This window comes from Vulpes vulpes, unplaced genomic scaffold, assembly GCF_048418805.1.
Source record: "Vulpes vulpes isolate BD-2025 unplaced genomic scaffold, VulVul3 u000000630, whole genome shotgun sequence".
In the NCBI taxonomy this organism is placed as follows: domain Eukaryota; kingdom Metazoa; phylum Chordata; class Mammalia; order Carnivora; family Canidae; genus Vulpes; species Vulpes vulpes.
In genome coordinates this window covers 134,465-159,895 of record NW_027325744.1, presented here as the reverse complement: position 1 = coordinate 159,895, position 25,431 = coordinate 134,465, and the positions used below count along the sequence as shown (strand labels likewise).

The 25,431-nt window shown below is 48.7% G+C and overlaps 1 protein-coding gene and 1 long non-coding RNA gene across 2 annotated transcripts in view; one reads left to right on the top strand and one right to left on the bottom strand.

Annotated features, from left to right (window-relative positions):
- LOC140596761 (small G protein signaling modulator 1-like) overlaps positions 1-11,622 on the bottom strand; it is a 28,009-nt gene extending 16,387 nt beyond the window's left edge. The window contains exons 1-2 of the mRNA XM_072745250.1: positions 11,521-11,622; positions 11,373-11,416 (exon numbers count right to left, since the gene is read on the bottom strand). Of these exons, the coding sequence (XP_072601351.1) occupies positions 11,373-11,416; positions 11,521-11,539 (63 nt within the window). The 5' untranslated portion in view covers positions 11,540-11,622. The remainder of the gene's footprint in view (positions 1-11,372; positions 11,417-11,520) is intronic.
- On the top strand, positions 3,222-5,350 carry LOC140596767 (uncharacterized). Its single transcript, XR_011998642.1, has 2 exons — positions 3,222-4,149; positions 4,998-5,350. It is a non-coding gene; the product is annotated as an uncharacterized lncRNA (long non-coding RNA).
- Positions 11,623-25,431: the final 13,809 nt, after the last annotated feature.

Genomic DNA, 25,431 nt, shown 5'->3' with positions numbered 1-25,431 from the left:
TACAAGGGAAGCAAAAGCCTGTTTCTCAGTGGGCTGCTGCTAGGACAGCCCCAGTTAACCCTTTTCTGGGATGCTATAAATAGGCACCACGCATCGTTCCCTCAGAGTATAGGGACTGGCCAACCTGCCCTGACCTGGAAGCAGGGCGTTCTGGGCGCTGAGATTGGGTTTCCCTCACACAGGTGCCCTGCACAGGTGCTCAGACACCCCCTGACGAGAAGGTCACGCAAGGGCCTGGTTCTGGGGCATTCACCTGGGGGCATTTTGGCAAAAAGGTCCCCCCAGCTACACCTCCCGCACACAGCCACTCAGGGAGATGATGGAACTGTGAAGACAGTCAATCCCCCGCCCCTCCATTCCCGGAGAAAACAGCCTGCGTGTCTCACATTCCCAGCCCACGCCCTGGAGACCGGCCAGCCCTCTCCTGGGTGCTCTGCTGCTGTGTGAGGCGGCTCCCCTGGCAACACGCCCCACTTCCTCAGACCCACGGGCCTCGTGGATCAGGAAGGCACGCACAGACGCTGGAGCGGCCTCAATTCTCTCTGGGGGTCTGGGCAGCTACAGGAGATAAGAACACGAATTCCAGATGGTTGCTTCAAACAGCACAGGGTGAGCCAGAAAACACATTAGCCACCTCTAGCCTACACTGGGAGGAAAAGCAGCCAAGCATCACATCCAAGGGCTGGGTGAGTACCCTGGCTCTGCTCCCTCACCAGCTGTGTGGCCTTGGGTAAGTCACTTCACTTCCTTCGTGCTTCAATTTACTCCCCTCTATAAAAAGGGATAATAAATAGGACCTACCCCTCTGAGCTGTTTTAAGACTGAAATATGTTCATGGATGTAGAGCACTTAGCACAATGTCTAGGACACAACAGAACTTTCTGGAAAATGCTCTGTGCCTAAAATGTCCAAAACGGGATCCCTAGCCACATGCGGCTACTTGAAACTTGGGACAACTGAGCAACAGGATTTTTTTATTTGAGTTTTACTTCCTTTAAATATAAACATGTAACACTAGTGGCTCCAATTGGATGGTGCAGGTCTGGAACACAGTAGGTGCCCGGTAAATGCTAATTATGATTGTTGTTAGGGGTGGTTGTTTTTGGAGGGCTCACTGGGTTACAAACTAGGGAGCATTTCATTTCTGAGCAAGCCGAGATCGGGGAAACTGTATTCATCTTCAAATTCCAGCATCTTGCTGAGCGGTTCTGAACCGCATTTGGGTTTTGGGGTTGTGGACCTCAGAGACGTACTGAGGATACTCTCTCCCTACAACAAGTACAAAGTGTCTGCATAACTTCAGGGTTGCCCAGGCCCCTAGATCCCACAGACACCTAGCACCCAGGAGGTCACTTCCGCACCGCGGGGCTGAGCTCCAGATGCTGGGGCCCTCACCCTGCCCAGGCAGGCATCTGTGTCTTGTCTGCCTAGTTCGTTCCCATGTCCCTGCCTGGTCATGTCACCTGGACTTCCTCTGGGTCCCCTCCCTCCCTCTCACTGGGCTGACCCCACAGCATCCCTCCAGCTTGACAGATCTAAGCGATGAGTCCCAGAGTGATTGGCGCAAAAGCCATATGTGACTGGGGCGGAGGTCCAATGAAACCTAATCCTGAATCTTCCAGGAGAACCACAGCAGGGGGGTTGGGGGGGGAAGGCGAAGCTCTCTGTCTGCTGATGCCAAGCTGGCAGGTTGTAACCTGAGAGCTGGGCAACATTCTCCCTCCCCACAGAGACCAACAAAGCAGAAAGCTAGCACAGAGAAAATCAGTGCAGAGACCAGAAAACACAGAGGGTCCTGATGACATCATTGGAACCCCTGGATAGAGCTGTACCTGAAGCTGGCCTCACTCCAAACTTCCCAAACCCCTGAAACCATAACGTCGATTTCTTAAGGCTCTCTTTCCCTCTTGGCTTGATCTTCATATATTTATTCATTGTTTGAGCTGGTTTTGTTAGCAAGTTATCATCCAAATTGAAATGGGTGGAGCCGGCTAAAATACCGCGCCGTGCTACGTCTCAGTTGTGTGACCTTGGTCCAGTTTCTTAACCTCTCTGAGCTTCAGTTTCTCTCATCAGTAAAGAAGAGTCGCTATTTGTACCTGCTCTATAGGAAGCTCGCTTTGAGCACTAAATGAGATCAAACAAAGCAAGTTAGAGCAGCATTTAATAAATGGTGGTTGTAAAGATGTCTAGTTCTCAAAAAGAAGGAAACAAATGCATGATAGTTGCTATAATTCTAATTAAATGTAATTTACTAAATAATAAAAATTAAATAATAAAAATTAAAAATAATAAAAATTAAAAATTAAAGAAGAATCCAGTCAAGGTCCCAGGTATCATCAAGTCTCAAGTCTTGAGGCTTCCGTTCTCTGATTTTTAAGTAGGAGACTCACTGCCAAAGGAACGGTTATTGTCCTTTACAAAACTGAGTTCTTTCAAGTTTGTCCAATGAAAAAGCACAAGAATCTATTTATTTCTTGTCTTCCTCTACTACTCAAGGAAAAGTACACTGCCTCCCCCTGGCCTTCAGCACTTAGCTGCTCATCCAGGGCCTCGCGGTGGCTAAGTGACAAGACCCGCAAGCTCACAAGGGCGTCAGAATTTCTTCAGCTGAGGGATTATTGCCACGACGTCAATGAATAAGCAGACCCAGAGGGAAGATCCAACTGCCCACCTCAGGATGTTGAGGCAGCCAGGCAAGACTCAGCCTTCCCCACCCCCGCTCAAGGGCTCGTTCCTTTGGACCCCAAGAAATACCCTCTTCCCAGTCTGCGGCACTGCTCCTGTGGCAGCAGCACCCCCAGCCTGGGGCTTACCCAAAGAGAGCAAGATCCTACACTGAGAACATCTACAAGTTCATGTGACTGACCAGACAGGGCAGCACAATGTCCTTCTGCGACTGATTTCTATCTTGCTCTTAAATGGGTAAGCCAAGCACTCTGCCTGGTCCCTTCATAAATACTGGTGAATACCTGGCAGTGATAGCATCGCAGCAGTGCTGCGCGGTACAGGATACCCTCGCCACCTGATGCACGAGGACACCAAAGCTGGAAAGGTCCAAGCATCCACTAAATGGCAGGACTCAAACTTGGAACACAAGGCTGTCCGATTCCAAAGCCTGGACCTTTTGCCAACTCCACGTGCTCAGAGGAGCTCATCACCATATGTGATAGGTCATTGGTTTCAGCTCCGGAGTGATGCGGAGCCCGGTTCCAGAGCAAGAATCCAAGCTGTACCACTGACACTGTCGGTGACCTTTGGTGACTTATTTGCCATCTCCGTGTGTCACTATCCTTACCTTTAAGGGACAGTGTTTTATCCACTTTGTGTGGCTTCATGACAATTAAATGAGGCCATCACCATAAGATGCTCAGTAAATACTGTTTAAGAAATAAAAAAATCTTTATCCTGTTAGAATGCCTTTAGTTGAGCCTTTGCTTTTCCTGACCAGAACGAAGATTCCCAGATGGTCTTATCAGTGACCGAGTTTTAATAGGTCTTAAATACAGACTTGGCAAATTCCTTGTTGAGAAAATGCGAGAGACCTGGCTCTCGGGGAGGGATGCTGGCCAAATCTGATGGTTTGAGGTTCTTAGAATCCCGGAGCTGTCCAACTGCGTCCACTTGGAAAGCAGAATGGCATAGGCAGAAGGAAACTGCGGGCGGCCACAGGTGGTTAGGGGCAGCGCTGGGACAAGGACTTTGGTGTCCTCACTTCCCATCCTGGGGTCTGCAGCCAGCAAGTGGGGTGCACAAATGCCATTTCCTACCTGCCGACCAGCAACAAATGCTACACTACCATTTCCCGGAGCCCTTCAAGAGGTTACTGCAGGGAAGACCCAGCCAGACTGCACAGGAGACATAACCCAGCCGGAAAGCTAGGCCCCACCTGCCACCCTCCTCACATCAAACCAGGGTGCTAAAGCCCACCAGGCCCTGTGCTAGCAAAAGCTCCTGGAAGCCGCATTGCCAGAGACCTGAAAAAAGCATCAAAACACACCGCACGGATGTGGCTGCATTATTCACGAGGAGAATTTCTGCCAGCTTAAGCCTGAAAACACGACACACGTGAACTGATCTGAGTCAACCCTATAAGCATCAGAGAACCCCAAAATATCCACACCCAGTATTCCTGCATCTACTTGACTGGCAAGTATTTCTGGAACCCCTATTTGGCCAGTGGGGGAGTGGGGCAGAGTAAGGCGCTGTGGTTTCTAGCCTAAGAATTGAAAGCTCAGAAGAGAACAGCGAAGTTTCTTCTCTTGCCTAAAGACTCTGTGCCCCCGATTTGTGCCCTGCATTTATTGCTCGGCTGTGGCCAGAGCAGTCCGCAACGTGGATGAATTCATGCTTCTCCCCTTGTTCAAAATTCTCCCACGGGTCCCGTCTCATTTCCGGGGGGGCCACAAGACCCTGCAGGAATGGCCTCCTGCTCCCTCTCTGACCTGTCTCCTCCTCCCTTCTGTTCACTCCACTCCAGGCTCCTTGACCTCTTTGCTATTCATCGTTCCTGACTCAGGGCCTTTGCCTATGCTGTTCCCTCTGGCAGGAACACCTTTCCTGCAGAGGTCAGCAGGGTTCCCTCCTTCCCTTTAGGTCTCTGCTCAAATGTCATAGTATCAGAGGCCATGCCTGACCACCTCCTCTGGAAAGCACTGCCCATTCCGCTCCACTCACTTTCTTTTTCTTTTCGTTCTTTTCTTTTAAGATTTCTATTTATTTATTCAGGAGAGACACACAGAGAGAGGCAGAGACATAGGCAGGGGGAGAAGCAGGCTCCCTGCGGGAAGCCTGATACAGGACTTGATCCCAGAACCCGCAATCACGATCTGAGCCAAAGGCAGATGCTCAAACACTGAGCTACCCAGATACTCTCCACCCACTTTCTAGCTTTATTTTCCTCACAGCATTTGTGACTTCTAACACAGGCATACTTTGCTTTCTTGTACTTTGCAGACACTACTTTTGTTTTTCTTTTCTTTTTTTTCTTTTTACAGATTGAAGGTTTGTGGCCATCTTGCATCAAGCAAGTCTGTATCAGCACCATTTTCCCAATAGCATTTGCTCACTTCCTGACTCTGTGTCACACTTTGGTAATTCTAACAATATTGCAAAACTTCTCATTATTATTATGTTTGTCATAGTGATCTGTGATCAGTGATTATGAAAACTCATGATGGTCAGCATTTTTTAGCAGTAAAATGGTTTTTTTTGGAAGCCTTCACCTCCCACTCCCCTTAAAACATGTATACAATATGTACAATAAAATAAAAATAAAATTAATTGTAATATGTGACATAACACAGTATTTCTAGATTAAGATGATTATATTAAAAATATAATAATTATATTATTTTTTTAGACATAATTCTTTCACACACTTAATAGACTACACTATAGTGTAAACACAACTTTTACATGCACTGGGAAACCAAAAAATTCCTTTGATTTGACTTATCACAATATTTGCTTTCTTCTGGTGGCTTGGAACTGAACCCACGATATCTCCAAGGGGTGCCTGCATATATTTATTGTTTATCTATCTGTCCCCCAACTAGATCCTATGCTTCATGAGAGCATGTGAGCAGGGATGTCGCTTTGCACCTTTTCTACAGTTCCTAGAGCTGTACCTGGTACATAGTTGATGTTCAATAAATATTCCTGGAAGAAAGGAGGCAGCAAAAAACGTCAGGAATGGAAGGAGGGAGAGGAGGTGGGATAGAGAGGAAGGAAAGAAGAAAGGAAGGAAAGGAAGGAAGGAGGCAGGAAAGAAAGGAGGAAGCTTTCTTCTAAAAGTGGCAAAAAGCTCCATCTTGGACCTGTTACCAGCTGATACTTTCTGAAGTCCAAGTCCAAGCAAGACCCTCCTTGCTCATAAATTTTCTACAGCTCCCTGCCATCTAATGGAGCAAAGCCCCAAGCAGGGTGCATCTAGCGGGCCTTTGCTGCCCCATCTCTTCCCCTACATACGCCTGACCTCAAGCCATGTCTCCGGGGACTCTGCTGGACCTCTGTGAGGCCACCCTTCAGAGCTGACAAAGCAGGATTTGAATCCTGGCTTCTCCACAGACTGGCTGTGTGACCTTAAAGTGAGCTGCTTAACCCCTCTGTGCCTCCAGCTCCTCCTTTATGGAGCGAAGGAGACAAGTATCCTCCCTCCTTGGGCCGTCATGAAGAAGTGAAGGAGTTTTCCAGCACAGAGGTTTCTCCGTCTCAACCACAGTGCCAGTCTGGGCTGACACTTCTTGGTGGTGGGGGGGGGGGGGGGGGGAGGGGGGCTGTCCTCTGCATCGCAGGAGGTTGAGCAGCATCTCTGGACTCTACCCACTAGATGTCAGTCACACCCTCGTTTTTGACGAGAAATGGCTCCAGACATTACCAAATGTCCCCTGGGCTAGGGCTGCCAGATTTAGCACTAGGCACTTTACTTCTGTTTATCTGGAATTCGAATTTAACTCGATGACCTATACGTTGTCCAGCAACCTCACCTGGGGGGCAAAACTGTTGCCCCTCTTTTATTGAGAAGAAGTAGATCCAAGTGGAAGCACCACAGGGCTCTCAGTAGAAACATCAGTTGATTCTCTCACTTCCTCCAATCTTCTTAGGATGTGAAACCCTCCTCCACCATCCCGTCACACCCCTACCCTGTCCCAAGGCTGGAAGGCACAGCTCCCCAAACGCGCCCAGCTCAGCCGCTGTGGCAAGGGCTCCCCATGGCAGCTCTCATACCAGCTCCAGTTTGCAGAGGTCCACAAGAGCCTCCTCTCCAGCACTGGCCTCATCCCCCTGCCTCCTTCCCCCGGGGGTCTGTCCTCCTGCCCTCAAGCACCTGCTTTTGTCTCTTCCAATTAAGAGGCCTCCCAGGCCTAGCCCAAGGCAAGAAAACAAGGCAGTTAGTCACTTGGCTTCCATTATCAACCTGGCTCAAGTGGCTGGCTCCTTTAATGGCAGTCGTCATGGCAACAAGAAGCCGGTCCCCGCAGCTGCCACTCTGGGAACCAAAACAAAATTAAGGGTTGGAGGCTGGGAGGAGAAAGGAGGGGAGGGCAAAGCGAGCCAGGGTGGAGCCAGAATAGAGTTGATTGGGTTTAACTGCAGGAAATCTCACCCAGGCCACCCTATCTCCTGGGCGACACTGGGGAGACAGAAAAAATAAGATGCCTGCCCAGAGGCAGCTCAGGCTAATGTGGTGGGTGTTTTCACATCGCTTATCCTGACAAGTGATCTTCATCCTCACTGGGAATAAACTGAAACTCAGACCCTTGTGAAGGTACAGACAGATGCCCCTCTAAGGCTGTGCAATTACAAGCCATCAAGTTTAGCTCCGCCCTCTTCCTCCACCTAGCTCCTGTCCTCCCCATCCGTTTTCCCTGTGCTTTTAGGATAGGACTTCCTGCTCTGCCCCTCTGCATTTGGCACCATGCTCCTTCCTCTCTGTCCTCCAGCCACTTCAGAGTCCTCTCATCACTCAAGTTCACGGTGCTCCCTCCAGCCACAAAGTCTTTGTATATGCAGTTCCCTCTGCCAGGAATGGTTCTCCTCTGTCTTCCCACCTCCTGCCTTCATCTTAAAGGTGTGCTCATCCTTCACGTATCTTCTTTTTTTTTTTTTTAATTTTTATTTATTCATGATAATCACACACACACACACAGAGAGAGAGAGAGAGAGAGGCAGAGACATAGGCAGAGGGAGAAGCAGGCTCCATGCACCAGAAGCCCGACGTGGGATTCGATCCCGGGTCTCCAGAATCGCGCCCTGGGCCAAAGGCAGGCGCTAAACCACCGCGCCACCCAGGGATCCCCTTCACGTATCTTCTTAACATCACTTCCTCCAGGGCGCCTTCCTGGGCCACCTTGACCTTGTTGTATGTTCTTGTGGTGCCAAGTACCTCTCCTTCACACCTTGGCGCAAAGGCTGTCATAATCCTCTGAATTACACTCAGAATGTCTATCAGGATCTGTGTACCAAAATGGGAATGTCAGCCCTAAGAGGGCAGGACTTCTCTTATTCACTGCTGCATCCGCAGAGCCCAGTCCTGTGTCTGGCACACAGACACCCTTCAGTAAATAAACATGTCAGAATTTGAACCCAGCTCTGGGTGAGCCCAATGCTCCTTTCTTGACCTGCTTCATGGTTCTGAGTCCTACTGGCTCCCAGAGTCAGCACAGGACAGAGCTTCCAGCCCCATAGCCGCTGCTGGCTTTTCTGGCTTCTGTGGCTCAGCCCAAGCTTGCAAACCTTGTCTAAAGAAACTGACTGTTAAGCCACCCTTTCCAGGAAGAATGACGGGAGGTACCTTTGGATGAGGCTATGACAGGCAGGGATGTGACTTCTCTGAACCCAAAAGATGAGGAGAAGGAAGAGCAGACTTGACTCCCAGATTTCTACGCAAAGAGTTTGCCTCCACCATTCCATTGAAGACTGGCTCTCTGATACTGGGACAAGATGCTCTCCCAAGAGGTGGGCAGAGGAAGGCAAGGAGAGAGGAGGTCTGCTTCGGTGGGGCATGGACTCATCGCCACGCCCTTAGGGGCACCCATGCTGAACAAGGGGTTCATAGAAGACTTGAACTTGTCTTCCCTTGACTGCTTCTGTGCCCTTGAGAAATCACTTATCCCGTCTGGGCCATTTTTCACCTCTGTAAGATGGAAATCATTCCATCCACAGCTGAGACTGTGGTGCCGTGGAGACACGGATGAGCACGTTTAGGATACAGAGGTAAGAGCCTGGCTCTGATGTCAGACAGATCTGGGGGGTTAAGTCCCCGGCTTTGCACCTTCTTGGCTGTGTTCTCTTGAGCAATCCACACCTCGTCTCCAGGCTTGGTTTCCTTGTCCATGAAATGGGGGCAGCCTCAGTCACCTCATAAAGTCACCGTGTACACAGGATATGGCACAGAATAGTACCCACTCTATGGAAACTCTGATTACTGAAATGATGTGCCCTGAGAAATGCAGAATTTAGAATCAGCCACCAACTTGTGGCTATAAACCTGCCTTCTGACTGCAGATCCAGGGTCAAGGACCTTTGCCCAAACTTGCGAGGTTCTGTCCCTGACCCCTTCAGGCACCAAGCAGGATGCCAAGGGGTCCCTCTGATCAAGTGATGGCCTCAGCCTTAGGCCAGGCAGAAAGCTCATTCTAAGCCCCAAACTCGGCTGCTCCCAGGACAGAGGATGCAAGCTGACAACTCTGGTCACTGGAGGCAACGTGTCCTCCACAGCTTGCCGATATTCCAAACTAGACTGACATGGGTAGGACCTCCAGGAGCATTGCACCAATGCCTCTTTCTCCAGCTGTGGAAACTGAGTCCTTGAGAGAGGAAAGGACTTGTCCAGGGCACCAAGGGAGCTCCTGGCAGAACCAGGCCAAAGGCCCAGCTGAAGCCCTGCCCAGAAGCAGATACCGAGAGGCACTGCCCTCCCTGACGCCTTGCTCCCAGGCTCTTCTACCTGTAGACCCCTTCCATTGAACCAGCAAGCCATTTCCTGAGAAACAGCCATTCCAGGGATGCCTGGGTGGCTCAGTGGCTGAGTGTCTGCCTTTGGCTCAGGGCTTGATCCCGGGGTCCTGGGATCGAGTCCCGCGTCAGGCTCTGCACAGGGAGCCTGCTTCTCCCTCTGCCTGTGCCTCTGCTTCTCTCTGTGTGTCTCTCATGAATAATAACTAAACGCTTCAAAAGAAAAGAAAACACAGCCATTCCATGTGACAATCTCCGGGGAGTACAAATTACATCTAGGTTTAAACAATGAACAAAGAGACTACATACAGGCTTTTAACCTGAAGGCTTTTGAGAGAGTTTCTATAAGACACCCTCCACCAACTCGTCATCAGAAAATTGCAGGTGTGCAGGTTTTGTTGGAAAGATGGTCTATCTAGATAGAGCTTTCTTCAGGTCCCACAATGCCTCTAAGAGGGCCAAACTGAAAAGTTCTGGGCCTTTCTGAGGAACTCCACATCCCTCATTACGGATCCTTATTCAGAAATGCCAGAATATACAACTAGCTCTAGAGCTGATTCTTTGAACAACACGAGACATGCCACACAGAGACCTACGCACAACATGCGCCCATGCTTTCTGAGGAGGGAGGGGCAGCCACAGGTCCCCTCTTCCAGGCTGTCTTTGATGGCTGACTGCCACCATGCAGGGAGGGGCTTCTGGGTGCTCAGTGCTGACACCAGGCTGACACCCTCCTCGTGTGTGCACACGCATGCGTACACACACACACACACACACACACACGCAATCAGGCCAGCCCCAAGGTCTACAGCCATCTGTGATCTCGGGCTGAGGACTCAAGGTACAGAGGTGATGCCGCTCAACAGCGATCGGGTCCCAGGTGAGGGATGTGAGGCAGCATAAGGAGGGCAGCACACACACATACAGTCACACATACCTGGTCGCAGCCTCACTCACGCACGCAGAGACTTACGCATCACACGGTCACACACCATACTCACAAAAACAGATCCACACACAGACACATGTACACGCAATACGGAGACACACTTGGTTACCTCCAGGCAGATGCACAGACAGCCTCAGACACACACTCACAGCACATGTCGGCGCCCACACAGGAGTGAGCGTGCTCCACACACAGTCCGGGCATCTACATGCTTCCCAGGAACCCACCACTGCAGGTTCGCCCCTCTCCGGGAAGTCGAGGGCTATTCGCTAAAGGCTAGACTGGGCTCCCAGCTGGCCCCAAGGAGAGTGAAGGGGGCGGAGGGGCAGGTGAACCCTGCCTGATTCGCACCCTACTGCGTGTCGGGGGTGGGGGGGTGGGCAGGGGTGGGCAGGGGTGGGCGAGGGGAACTCGCCTGCCAAGACGCCCTGGCACAGGCCCACAGATGGTGCAACCCAATGACCAGGGACTTTCGGGGAGGGAGTCCCCAAGCTCCTGGGGGCGGCTCTAAGGACTGAGACTTGTGGGGAAGGGGAGATGGGGGGTGTTACCCAAAGTGAACCGTTCCCTTTTCCCGAAGTCTGGTCCTCCTTCTGCAGCCCTACCCAGCCCCTCACCTCCCAGTAAGTCCAGTCAGCCCCCAGGTGCTTGCCTCCCCTTAATGAGACCCACCCACCTGCTCCTCCACAAGAGGGGGTCCTACCCAGACACGCCCGGGTGTGCCCCATCGGGGGCGGCCCTCCCGCTGCGTCCGCCCCTACACACAGCAGCCAAGCATCGACCCCGTACCTGAGGCCCCCACCCCCAACTCACCCGCCTCCAGTCCTACCAGGTGAGCCCCACAGCTCAGGTGGCCGCCCCGCTGCCACGGGCCCCCACCCCTTTGGAGACCCTTCCCCCGGGGGAGCTCCGGCGGCTCCCTCCGCAGGGTCGCGCCCCCGGCCACCCCACCCCCGGCACCTACCTCCTTCTTGACAGTGCGCAGCAGCCTCTGCCGCGTGTCCGCCTCTGTGGGACGAGACGGGGGGACGGCGGGTCAGCCGAGCGCTGGGGGCGGGGGCACGGGCCGCCCTCCCGCCGCCCCCGCGCCCCGCGCCCGCTCACCCGCTTACCCGCGGGGCCCGAGGCCATGGCCGCGCGCGCTGCGTTCCCGACCGGGCGGCGGCGGCGGCGGCGGCGGCGGCGGCGGCGGCGGCGGCGGCGGCGGCGGCGCTCGCTCGCGGGCTCGGCTGCAGCAGCCGCGGCGGGGCGGGGCCGAGGGCCCGGTGACGTCAGGGCCCCCCGCGCGGCCGCCCCGCCCCGCCCCGCCCCGCCCCGCCCCGCCCCTCCCGAGCCGCCGCCGCGCGGCCGGGCGCCCAGCGGGAGGGTCCTCCGGGCCGCGCGCACGCCCCAGGCCTCGCCCGGCCCCGCCCCGCCCCCGCGGGCAGCCCCGCCCACCACGCGCGGCGCCGCAGTCCCACCCCCTGCGGGGCGGGGCGGGGCGGGGCGGGGCGGGGCGGGGCTGCGTCCCTTCCTGGACGTCCGCTCGGTGCCAGGCTGGAGGCGGCCGCGGGAGCCGGTGGGACTGTTCCTGACGCTCTCTGGGCCTCAGTGTTCTCATCTCTAAAATGGACAGAATATGGGACGCCCGGGTTGCTCGGCGGTTTGGCACCTGCCTTCCGCTGGGGGCGTGACCCTGCGATATTACGAGATAGCTGCTCTATTATTATTAATCATTAGTATTATTGTTATTATTGAGAATCTTGTTCTTTGGCTTTCTGTTGACTCTCACTCGAGATTTATTCATTTGTTTGATAAGTATGATTTGAATAACTGCTTAGCAAGGCTTTATATTCAGACTCTCTAAATCTTTTGTTGGGGGTGTGCCTTTCTAGAGAACTCTGGACCCTGAATGTGAAGGTACGAAACCAGAAATCGGTTGTTTGGTTAAATTCTTTCTGTGGAATTTCTCTGTTCTTATCAATAGTTTAACTTCAACCCCCAGACCTACGTAAGAGATTTTCACGTTAGGCTCTTCAATCTCTTGTCCTTGAAATACCGAGTCTTTTGGCAGAGATTCTTACGTGTCCCAGAGTACCCAAAAGATGAGTGACTCCACTTTTTCCCCTCATTTTGGCCACTGAAGATTTGCTTAATGTCTTTCTCTGATTTATGTTTATCTCACGTTTGTACTAATAATGTTGGACCTAATGTTTATCCTTTCTTTCTTTCTTTACACATACACACACTCACGAGACTATTCTGGACTTTGGTGCAGGGGCCGTTTATGGGTGAGGCTTAGTCATACCAATTCCCTTTCATTCTTGATTTCTCTCCCTATTACTATCACTCATCTCCTGCCACTTTAGCTCAACTCCTAGACTTGCTCATGACTGAAATGAAAGCTGGAGTTTTTGAATAAAGAAAAGGAAATGCCAAAAGAAAGAAAGCTGATAAAATTAGAAAAGAGGAGAATCCCTCTGACCACTTAAACATATATTTGTATATATGTATATGTGTGTGTGTGTGTGTGTGTGTGTGCTTGGTATACATACCATATACATACCATATACATACATGGTATGTATGTATTATATATGCGCGTATATATTTCAGTGGTATTATGGAAACTCAAGAATTTCATTGCTAAAATAATTTTCTATGCCAAGTGAATACCTATTTGCATTCGCTTTCATAATTATTTCTATAATTGGTTCTACAAGTAAATGCAGAGATAGCTGCATAGGCTTACTCCTACCACCTGCTTAGTACAGATATACAGAGAAGGCAATAATACATATTTAAATTATTCTTCTTGGGGATCCCTGGGTGGCTCAGGGATTTAGCGCCTGCCTTTGGCCCAGGGCCCCATCCTGGAGTCCCGGGATTGAGTCCCACGTCGGGCTCCCAGCATGGAGCCTGCTTCTCCCTCCTCCTGTGTCTCTGCCTCTCTCTCTCTCTCTCTGTCTATCATAAATAAATAAATACATCTTTAATAAATAAATAAATTCTTATTTTCTAACAAATCGTATAATCACAATATTGGAATGATAGCTCACTTAGTCTTCTGTTCCTGCATTCCAACACCCGGGTCCTTTCACAGAAGATAGATGCTCTCGCGCAGCCCCGGTGGCTCAGCGGTTTAGCGCCGCCTACAGCCCAGGGCGTGATCCCGGAGGACGTCAGGATCCCTGCACGGAGCCTGCTTCTCCCTCTGCCTTTGTCTCTGCCTCTCTCTCTCTCTCTCTCTCTCTCTCTCTCTCTCTCTCCCTCTCCTCTCTGGGTATTCTCAGGAATAAATAAATAAAATCTTAAAAAAGAAAAGAAAATAGATGCTCTCTGAGAATTAAATGGTCAAATATAGAGAGGTAGATGGCTAAATGTAAGTGCTATTTGAATAAATTTGCATATGAAAGGACCTCAAAAAACTTCTGTTAGAAAAATCTATAAATCATTTTTATCTGAGATGACTCCCTTTCTGTACTCATGCCAGCATCTCTGGAATCAAAACAAAAGTTCCAAAGTTTTCAATAAGATCTTCCTTCTTAGTTCTGAATCAATTGGTTATCCAGTTACTAAGTTATCTGTTTTATATGGAAGGATTTCCATATTTTGTGGATGTAATTCTTAGGACCTGGTCAAAATGCAGAAGAAGAAGGGGAATGGAAAAGATATTTAGCTGGGAGGGAAAAAAAAGAAGAAGAAAGAAAGAAAAAAGAAAAATAGAAAATTTGGATCAGTAAAGATGCTGAATTAGATAAATATGTTAGAAATTCTAGGTCATTAAAATATACTGTGTTACTAGAGCTAGAGGCTTTGATTGGTCTTGTTCTTTGGAAATTCCAGTCACATGGAAGAAAATCTCCACTGAAATGTCCCTAGAACAGATACTGATTAAAACATACACTGTTTCACATTTCTTTCTAAAGAGATTTTCTTTAGTTAATTTTGGCTGCCTTTTGAGTGAAGCCGGAGACTACCATGGGATCATCGCTCTCAGAAAGCCAGGAGTCCCTGAAGTCCCTAGTCCAACTGTGATTGCATTACCTCTGACACAGAAATGCAAAGCAACAATAAACTCAAGGGTGCTGGCCACTGATGTTTTTTAGTTCCTTACCTACTAGTGTCATCTTCAATAAATCAGTATGTAGAGTCCACACTCTATTTCTTTAAAGAAATTCAAAGTAAATATAGATGATTTTCAGGTATTACTGATTTTCCCTAAAACTCAATGATTCATTTGTATTAATACTTATAAAGTAAAAAAAAAAAAACTTATAAAGTGCTACGTAATAACTGGTTACTCTAGTTAAAACATTTTGGGAATTTCAACACTTGTTAAGGAACATGTCCACCAGTGACCAGGGTGTAGACTGATGCTATCAACATATATTAAATGAGTAATATTACCTTACTTTAAGAACTCCCCAGAATTATTAACCCCCTCCACACACACACACACACACGAGTTTCATTTTTCTTCATTGTGTTCTAGACCCATGTTCTTTTTATGAGAATTCTAGAAGATTGGAAAGAAGAATAAACAAAGAAGCTACAGGTTGAAATATTATATTCTAGGTTCAGGTACAAAGAATCTAATTTCTTTTACTTTTATTGGAGCTCAATTTGCCAACATACGGCATAACACGCAGAGCTCATCTCAGAAGCGGGCCCCGTGCGTGGAAGGGAGCGACTCCCGTGGTGGGGTCGCCAGCGCCTCGCTCTTCCCGCTCCTCGTCCGCACTGGCCCGGTGGGGCGACCTCCTGCCTTGACTCAGCGCTCCTGGGAGGCTGCCTGGGCTGGGCCACCCGCTGCTCCGGGCTCCTCCCGCGGCCCCGCCCCTCCGAGGCCCCGCCCACGGGACCCGCCCCTCCGAGGCCCCGCCCCTCGGCCCGCAGCCCCGACCCGGCAGCCCCCGCCCCGCAGCCCCGGGCCCGGCAGCCCCCGCAGCCCCCGCAGTCTCCGACGGGGCAGCCTCCACCCCCTGCCCTGCGCGCCGCCTGCTGGAAGGGGCTTGACCCCTGGACCCCGAGGTCACCCCAGCTGAAGCAGAGGCTTAGCCAGACTGAGTCACCCAGGTACCCCAAGAACTTAAAACTCCTATTAATGACCTAAGAGCCATGAAAAATGTTGTATTAACAGGGATGGTTAATAATTTCTCAGCCTTCTAAGGAATCTGTAAGGATTAGTCATCTGAATGTTAAGTGACAAGTACTTAGGCTATTTAATGAAACCTCCATCCAGGATTTTAAAAATCCCCTTTCTCTCTTAGGTAGACATCTTCTTTTAATTAAGCAAACGTGTCACTTAAACTACAAAACAGTTACGCTTGCCGATGTCTTAGAATACCTAGAGGACGTGATTTTCAGGTGTTAGACTAGGATATTTGGATGTAAATTTTAGGGCATCTAGGGCCAAGTGTATTTTACTTATTTTTAATTAAAATCCAATACACATGTAGCGTATTACTTGCTTGAGAGGCAGAGTTTACGGACTCAGTTGTCTATAACAAGGACTCAGTAGTACATCATGTGCCCTCCTTAGTGCCCACCACCCAGTCACCCCATCCCCCAGCCCACTTCCCCTGCAGCAACCCTCAGTTTACTTCCTAAGTTGAGACTCTCTTCTGGTTTGTCTCCCTCTCTGGTTTTGTCTTGTTTTGTTTTTCCCTCCCTTTAGGGCCAAGAATATTTTAGAGACATTTCTGTAATCATTACTTCTGCCAATTTAAATCACTTTATATCAGATATGAGTAAAAAGTAATTGCTCTGTAACGGCACCAAATGTTTTTCTTAAGTAAGCTGCTGTTAAAAAGTTGTTGGTTTTACATAATTGATTTTCTGCCTCTTCAGGACACTATCCCTAGAGTATTTGGGTGCACAGCTGAGTGCACTCAAAATAATCCTTTAAAAACTTTACTTTGGAAATGTACATCCTCTCTGGGTTCCTGGGTTTTTGAAGGAATGAGGTTACATACAACAGGACAATTCTAGAAGTCATGATCTGTATTTCCACTTATTTCCCAGGATCACATTTGTGCCAGTACCACACTGTCTGGACGGCCACGGCTTTGTAGTACAACCTGAAATCTGGCATTGTGATGCCCCCAGCTGTGGTCTTGGTTTTGAATAGTCCCCTGGCTATTTGGGGTCTTTTCCGGTTCCACACTAATCTTAAGATGGTTTGTTCCAACTCCCTGAGGGAAGTCCATGGTATCTTGATAGGGATTGCATGAAATGTGTAAATTGCCCTGGGTCGCAGGGACATTTTCACAGTATTCGTTCCTCCAGCCCTCATGAGCACGGAGTATTTTTCCATCTCTTTGTGCCTTCCTCCATTTCCTTCAGGAGCGTTCTGTAGTGTTTAGGGTATAGATCCTTCACCTCTTTGGTTAGGTTTCTTCCTTAGGTATCTTACGCTTTTGGGTGCAATTGTAAAAGGGATTGATTGACTCCTTAGTATTCGAGGGTCTTCTAACAGCAACCTGTCAACAGCTCTTTCTATGTCCACTTATTTCCCAGGTTCTACTGTGGAAACGCCGGAATGAGAACCGTGTAGACAACCTGGGGACACCCGCCCTGGAATGTGGGTGAAAATGCTTAATTTAACATCCCCTGTGGCACACACAGAAGTTGGAACGGTCCGTGGCATCATTAGAAGGTGACATGGAAATTCATTCGTTAAATAGCCTCAAGAAATCTTGTCCAGGGGGCGCCTGAGTGTTTCTGTCAGCTAAGTCTCTGCCTCCTGGTTTTTAGCTCTGTTCGTGACCTCAGGGTCATCAGATTCACCCATATTCAGCATGGAGCCTGCTTCGTATTCCCTCTTCCTTTGCCTCTGCCCCTCTCCTCCTTACACTTGCTCTTTTGCTCTCTCCACACACACAAAACAGAATCATTATTCAGTTTTGCTTGGGGGCCATTGTTAAGACAAACCTCCTAAGCCGTATTGTTTATGTTTCATGTGTCCACATCTTAATTTAAAAGGTCAGTCATTAGTCTGTGGCCAAAGTAGTAAAATCGCATTGAGAACTCTAAATTGGTCAGATTTAGTGAGAGGGCTTGTGGGGCTAACATTTGGACATACAAGTCCGTGTTAAATATTTGCAAAATGTACTCTTTTTTCTTTTTTTTTTTTCTTTTTTTTTTTTTTTTTTTTTTTTTATGATAGTCACAGAGAGAGGGAGAGAGAGGCAGAGACACAGGCAGACGAGAAGCAGGCTCCATGCACCGGGAGCCCGATGTGGGACTCAATCCCGGGTCTCCAGGATCGCGCCCTGGGCCAAAGGCAGGTGCCAAACCGCTGCGCCTCCCAGGGATCCCCCAAAATGTACTCTTTTTAAACATTTTTACTGCAGTTCAATTTGCCGGCAAATTGAACGCTATAGCAAAACACCCAGTGCTCATCCCGCCAAGTGCGCCACGCGCCCCCGCACACCACCCCCCCCCCCCCCGGGCCACATCATTACCCATCACTGGGTCGCCCTAACCTCCAGCCCAACTTCCCCTTCCACTACCTCTTGTTCAGTTACCGGAGTTGGGTATGTCTCCTGTTTTGTCACCCTCACTGATATTTTCCCTCATTGTCTCCATTCCCTTTATTCCCTTTCACTAGTTTTTATATCACCCAAATGAATGAGACCATATCAAGTTTGTCCTTTTCCGATGGACTTACTTCACTCAGCATAATCCCTCCAGGTGCGTCCACGTCAGAGCAAATGGTAGGTGTTTGTGGTTTCTCATGGCTGAGTAATATTCCCTTGTAGCCGTGGACCACATCTTCTTTATCCATTCATCTCTCGATGGACCCCGAGGCTCCTTCCACAGTTTGGCTATTGTGGACATTGCTGCCATAAACATCGGGAGGCAGGTGTCCCCGCATTTCACCGCATCTGCAGCTTTGGGGTATATCCCCAGCAGTGCCATTGCTGGGCCGGAGGAAAGATCTGTTCTTAACTCTTTGAGGAACCTCCACACAGTTTTCCGGAGTGGCTGCACCAGTTCACATTCCCACCTACAGTGCAAGAGGGTTCCCCTTTGTCCGCGTCCTCTCCAACATTTGTTGTTTCCTGTCTCGTGACTTTTCCCCATTCCCACCGGTGTGAGGTGGTATCTCCTGGGGGTTTGGATCTGTAGTTTCCTGATGGCCAGCGATGTGGGGCATGTTCTCATGTGCTTGTTGGCCGTGTCTCTCTCTTCCCCTGTGAGATTTCTGTTCGGGTCTTTTGCCCGTTTCACGATCGGATTGTTTGTTTCTCTGCTCTTGAGTTGAGTATGTTCTTTATAGATCTTGGACACCAGCCCTTTGACTGAGCGGTCGTTTGCAAGTATCTTCTCCCGTTCTGTAGGTTGTCTTTTACTTTTGTGGACTGTTTCTTTTGCTGCGCAGGAGCTTTCGATCTGGCTGAAGTCCCAATAATTCCTTGTTGCTTTTGTTTCTCTTGCCTTGGCGGACGTATCTTGCGAGATGTTGCTGTGGCCAAGTTGAAAAACGGTGTTGCCTCTGTTCGCCTCTCGGATTTGGATGGATTCTTGTCTCACATTTAGATCTTTCATCCTTTTTGAGTTTTTCTTTGTGTGTGGTGTCAGAGAATGGTCTAGCTTCCTTCTTCTGCATGTGGATGTCCAATGTTCCCCGCACCCTTTTTTGAAGAGACTGTCTTTTTCCAGGGATAGTCTTTCCTGCTTTCTCGAATATTAGTTGACCATAAAGTTGAGGGTCCACTTCTGGATTCGCTATTCGGTTCCATTGATCTATGGGTCTGTTTTTGTGCCACTACCACACTGTCTTGATGGCCACGGCTTTGTAGTACAACCTGAAATCGGGCCTTGTGATGCCCCCAGCTGTGGCCTTCGTTTTGAATAGTCCCCTGGCTCTTTGGGGTCTTTTCCGGTTCCACACTAGAATCTTAAGATGGTCTGTTCCAACTCTCTGAAGAAAGTCCCCGGTATTTTGATAGGGATTGCGTGAAATGTGTAAATTGCCCTGGGTAGTATGGACATTTTCACAATATTAATTCTTCCTCTCCATGAGCCTGGAACCTTTTTCCTTCTCTTGATGCCTTCCTCGATTTCTTTCAGGAACGTTCTGTGGTGTTTAGGGTACAGATCCTTTACCTCTTTGGTTAGGTTTATTCCTGGGTAGCTTATGCTTTTGGGTGCAGTTGTAAATGGGATTGACTCCTTAATTTTCGAGGCTCTTCTAACAACAACCTGTCAGTCAACAGCTCTTTCTATGTCCATTTATTTCCCAGGAGCTGCTGTGAATACAACCCAACCAGAATCTAGCAGACAACCTGGGTACACCTGCCCAGGAGCACGGCCAAAGCTATTTGCCATCTTCCACAACAGAAAAGTTCAGCCAACGGATGAAAGCCCAGAGGGTAACATGAAAATTGATTCATTAAATAATAGCCTCAAGAAATCTTGTCCTAGGGGCACCTGGGTGTTTCTGTCAGCTAAGTCTCTGCCTCCTGGGTTTCAGCTCTGGTCATGACCTCAAGGTTGTCAGATTCACCCATATTCAGCATGGAGGCTGCTTCGTACTCTCTCTTCCTTTGCCTCTGCCCCTCTCCTCCTTACACTTGCTCTTTTGCTCTCTCCACACACACACACACACACACACACAAAGGAATCCTTACTCAGTTTTGCTCAGGGTGTCGTAGTAAAGACAGACCTCCTCAGCCGTATTCTTTGTTTCACGTGTCCAAATATTAATTTAAAAGGTCAGTCATTAGTCTTTGGCCAAAATAGTAAAATCGCATTGAGAACTCTAATTTGGTCAGATTTAGTGGGAGGGCTTGTGAGGCTGACAACATTTGGACATACTAGTTTGTGTTAAATATTAGCAAAATGTTTTCTTTCTTTAAACATTTTCACTGCAGTTCAATTTGCCGGCAAATTGAACGCTTATAGCATCACACCCAGTGCTCATCCCACCATGTGACCCCGCCCCCCCGCCCCGCCCCTCCGCTGCATCACTGCCCATCACCTGGTCGCCCCAACTGCCCACACACCTCCCCTTCCACTACCCCTTGTTCAGTTCCCAGAGTTCGGTCTGTCTTCTGTTTTGTCACCCTCACTAATACTTTCACTCATTTTCTCCATTCCCTTTATTCCCTTTCCCTAGGTTTTATACTCCCTAAATGAATGAGACCATATCAAGTGTGACCTCTTCCGATGGACTTACTTCACTCCGCATAAGTCCCTGCAGGTCCGTCCACGTCGGAGCAAACGGGGGGTATTTGTCATCTCTTGTGGCTCGGTAACAATTCCATTGTAGCCGTGGACCACATATTCTTTATCCATTCATCTCTTGATGGACCCCGAGGCTCCTCCCACAGTTTGCCTACTGTGGACATTGCTGCCATAAACAGCGGGGTGTAGGTATCCCCGCATTCCACCACATCTGCACCTTTGGGGTAAATCCCCAGCAGTGCAATTGTTGGGCTGTAGGGAAGATCTATTTTTAACTCTTTGAGGAACCTCCATCCACACAGTTTTCTAGAGTGGCTGTACACATTCCCACCTACAGTGCAAGAGGGTTCCCCTTTGTCCGCATCCTCTCCAAATTTGTGGTTTCCTGTCTTGTGACTTTTCCCCATTCCCACTGGTGTGAGGTGGTATCTCATCATTTGGGTTTGGATCGGTAGTTCCCTGATGGCCAGCGATGCGGGGCATGTTCTCCTGTGCTTGTTGGCCGTGTCCATGTCTTCCTCTGTGAGATTTCTGTTTGTGTCTTTTGCCCGTTTCACGATTGGATTGTTTGTTTCTTTGCTCTTGAGTTGAATGCGTTCCTTATAGATCTTGGACACCAGCCCTTTGTCTGAGAGGTCCTTTGCAAGTATCTTCTCCTGTTCTGTAGGTTGTCTTTTACTTTTGTGGACTGTTTCTTTTCCTGTGCAGGAGCTTTCAATCTGGGTGAAGTCCCAATACTTCATTGTTGCTTTTGTTTCTCTTGCCCACGCGGATGTATCTTGTGAGACGTTGCTCTGGCCAAGTTGAGAATGGGTGTTACTCGTGTTCTCCTTGAGGACTGGGATGGATTCTTGTCTCACATTTAGATCTTTCATCCATTTTGAGTTTATCTTTGTTTGTGGTGTCAGAGAATGGTCCAGTTTCCTTCTTCTGCATGTGGATGTCCAATTTCCCCAGCACCATTTATTGAAGAGACAGTCTTTTCTCCAGTGCGTAGTCTTTCCTCCTTTGTCGCATATCAGTTGACCGTAAACTTGAGGGTCCACTTCTGGTATCGCTATTCGGTTCCATTGATCTATGGGTCTGTTTTTGTGCCACTACTACACTGTCTGGACGGCCACGGCTTTGCAGTACAACCTGAAATCTGGCATTGTGATGCCCCCAGCTGTGGTCTTCGTTTTGAATAGTCAGTCAGTCCCCTGCTATTCGGGGTCTTTTCCGGTTCCACACAAATCTTAAGATGGTTTGTTCCAACTCCCTGAGGAAAGTCCATGGTATCTTGATAGGGATTGCATGACATGTGTAAATTGCCCTGGGTCGCGTGGACATTTTCACAATATTCGTTCTTCCAGCCCTCATGAGCACGGAGTATTTTTACGTCTCTTTGTGCCTTCCTCCATTTCCTTCAGGAGCGTTCTGTAGTGTTTAGGGTATAGATCCTTCACCTCTTTGGTTAGGTTTCTTCCTAGGTATCTTATGCTTTTGGGTGCAATTGTAAATGGGATTGACTCCTTAATTTTCGAGGCTCTTCTAACAGCAACCTGTCAACAGCTCTTTCTATATCCACTTATTTCCCAGGATCTACTGTGGAAACGCCAGAACGAGAACCGTGTAGACAACCTGGGGACACCCGCCCTGGAACGTGGGTGAAAATACTTAATTTAACATCCCCTGTGGCACACACAGAAGTTGGAACCGTCCGTGGCATCATTAGAAGGTGACATGAAAATTCATTCGTTAAATAGCCTCAAGAAATCTTATCCAGGGGGCACCTGAGTGTTTCTGTCAGCTAAGTTTCTGCCTCCTGGTTTTCAGCTCTGTTCGTGACCTCAGGGTCATCAGATTCACCCATATTCAGCATGAAGCCTGCTTCGTATTCTCTCTTCCCTTCCCTCTGCCCCTCTCCTCCTTACACTTGCTCTTTTGCTCTCTCCACACACACACACAAAGGAATCCTTACTCAGTTTTGCTCAGGGTGCCGTAGTAAAGACAGACCTCCTAAGCCGTATTGTTTATGTTTCATGTGTCCACATCTTAATTTAAAAGGTCAGTCATTAGTTTGTGTCCAAAATAGTGAAATCGCATTGAGAACTCTAATTTGGTCAGATTTAATGGGAAGTGTTGTAAGTTAACATTTGGACATATTTGTCCGTGTTTAATATTAGCAAATAAAACTCTTATTGTGTTTTAAGAAATAGAGCATATTCTTGACGTTAAGGTTAGGTTGATATCATAATGCAGCATATACTATAAAAACCCGTCACCCTATCGTTTGGCACAAAACGTCCACAGTTATTCTCACCAACATCGGTGTGGAACATTTATTACAAGAAAACGGCGTAGCGATATTATTATCATTGACGTCGACCACTTCTATTAAGAACTGCGCTGCATTTGGGTGTGTTTTGACATATGCATAATATTTTGTAACCCAGGACCCTGGGATCATGACACGAGCCAAAGAGAGATGCTCAACCGAAGGAACCACCCCGCTGACCACATTATTACGGCTTTTAAATTCGGGTGAAGATGACCCACAAGGTTACATCTGTTTCAGGTGTACCACCTATGATTGGCACTTACGTTCATTGAAACTGCACTCACCCCAAGCATAGATTCTTTGGGTCCCCATAGAGCACTAATACCATTCCATTGATCATATTCCCTATGCTGGACCTTTCACCCTGTGACTGCTTTGATGTACATGTGGAAGCCTGCCCTCTCCGCTCTTTTTCACAACTATGGTTATTTGTAAATGGTACACATTCGGTATTTAAATCTCTCCCATAATGGTTGATTTTGATAACGACAGATTAATGAATAAAAACAACAGAGTAATAGACTAAAAAAGAACAGATGAAGGATTGCCCAACATTGCACAAGCCCACCGTCTTTTGACGGTTGAAATCAAGTGCAAAACCATTCAAGAGACATGACAGCATATGTGGATCTACAGAGGCAGAAATGGTTTTGGAAGAGGTCAAGAAGGTAGGAACATGGGGCTGGGTTTCACAACGAGCTCTATGAGAGAAGGGAACCCATCATTGGAATCGATGTGCCCATCAGTTCTCTTTTACGCTGATTATTTCATGATACTTAAAGTTGCCATTGCCTTTTTTAAAGTTTTTATTTGAGAGAGACAGAGAGACAGCAGGAGAGAGCATATGCAAGGGAGAAGGGCAGAGGGAAGGGGAGAAGCACAACCCCGCTGAGCAGGGTGCCCAAAGAGGAGATGGATCCCAGACCCTGGGACCTTGGCCTGAGCTGAAGGTTTTTCCTCATCCACCAATGACGGCCTAGCAGTAGCCTCATTACCATGCAGGCTTCCCCTGTATGGATGTAAACACTGATCTCACTAATCCCTGAGCACCACAACCAATGCACTGATATTCTGTGTCCTCCTAGATCTTGCCAAGGCTGTGGCGTCTGAGTTTGAAGAATCCTTGAAAGACTCTCCACCCACTTCTATGGGAAGCCTGCCCCATTTTACCTGTATTAGAAATGTTGCTCTCTTGGTTTTCCTCTTTTTGAAGGGAATGCACATATGGTAAGGAACAGTGTATTTTTTTGGTGTAAGTACCATCTTGGTGGGGTGTTGGGAGGGGAGGATGTAAACTGTGCAGTAGGGGACATTTGCTCAGAAGCACTTTTCCGCCTTGAATTCTGAATTTGGAATTGCTGCTTCAGTCAACCTGGGAGATCTATCTCCCAGGAAAAGCTCATGCTTTCTCCGTGGGTGCAATCTGTGCTTCCTTTGGGGGCCTTTGACTTTACGACACTTGTTCATTTGGTGTTCAGTACTCACCAGAGAATCAATGACAAAGTATACACATGAACTGACCCCCATCTTCTCCTCTTTTGTGTAACTGCAGGTCGCCTCAGAAAGCAGCGAAACTGGTGTGTATTCTGGAATCATCAGTCTCTTGCTTAGGAAAAACTCTAAATAGTAAGGCAGATGGGGCAACCTTGCTGTCCTCACACCCAGACACCCTTGCTGTCCAGGCACCCAGATTCCATGTTCCTAAGGCTTGGGAGTGTGTGAGATAGGCAGCTTTCCCAGGTGAGAAAAGAGGTCCGTGTTTCTACATTCCTAGGAAGCCAATGTATTCTCTGTGCGTGGAGTGGCTGTGAGTGCAACAGGCTTGGGGGAGGTGACTTGTTGACTCTATGCAGTGTGTGAGAGAGAGACAGACCGATAGTGAGAGAGAGAGGATAGAGACAGTGACACAGAGAAATACAGAGAAAGTGAGGAGGAGAATGAGTGAGGTAGACTCCCCAGCAGATATGTCCCACCGACACCACAAGATGGACTCAGTCGACATTCTTAAAAAATAACAAAAAACAGAACCTCCTCACACAGTACATCTTAGAGTCCTCAGACCGTGGGTGGCCCAACAGTGCAGATCGGCCCATGCTTGCTAACCTAGTGCCTCCATGTTCTCTAGCCCTCCGTTCGTAATGAGCAACAGTCCCAAAATTACTCTCTTATTTTCTTCTGTGCTTTTACTTATTTATTTGAGAGAAAGGGAGCAGAAGAGGTGAGAGGGGCAGAGGGAGGGTGAGAGAAACAGACCATTTGCTGAGAAGGGAGCCCCAAACTAGCCTCAATTCCAGGTCCTAGACAGCCTGACCTGAGCTGAAGGCAGACTCCTAAATGACCGAGCAACTCAGGAATCTCTACCTGAGGTATTCTTGAGCAGCATGACGAATGTACTGATGGATTCTCTGTGTCCTTCTAGTTTCATCCTTGGATTCATTCCTCATAACAAAATTCATGGAAAACATCAGTGAGGAAGAACAAATCAGTATCGTCAAGGTGAGCTTCAGTATCATTAACGGAGGAATGA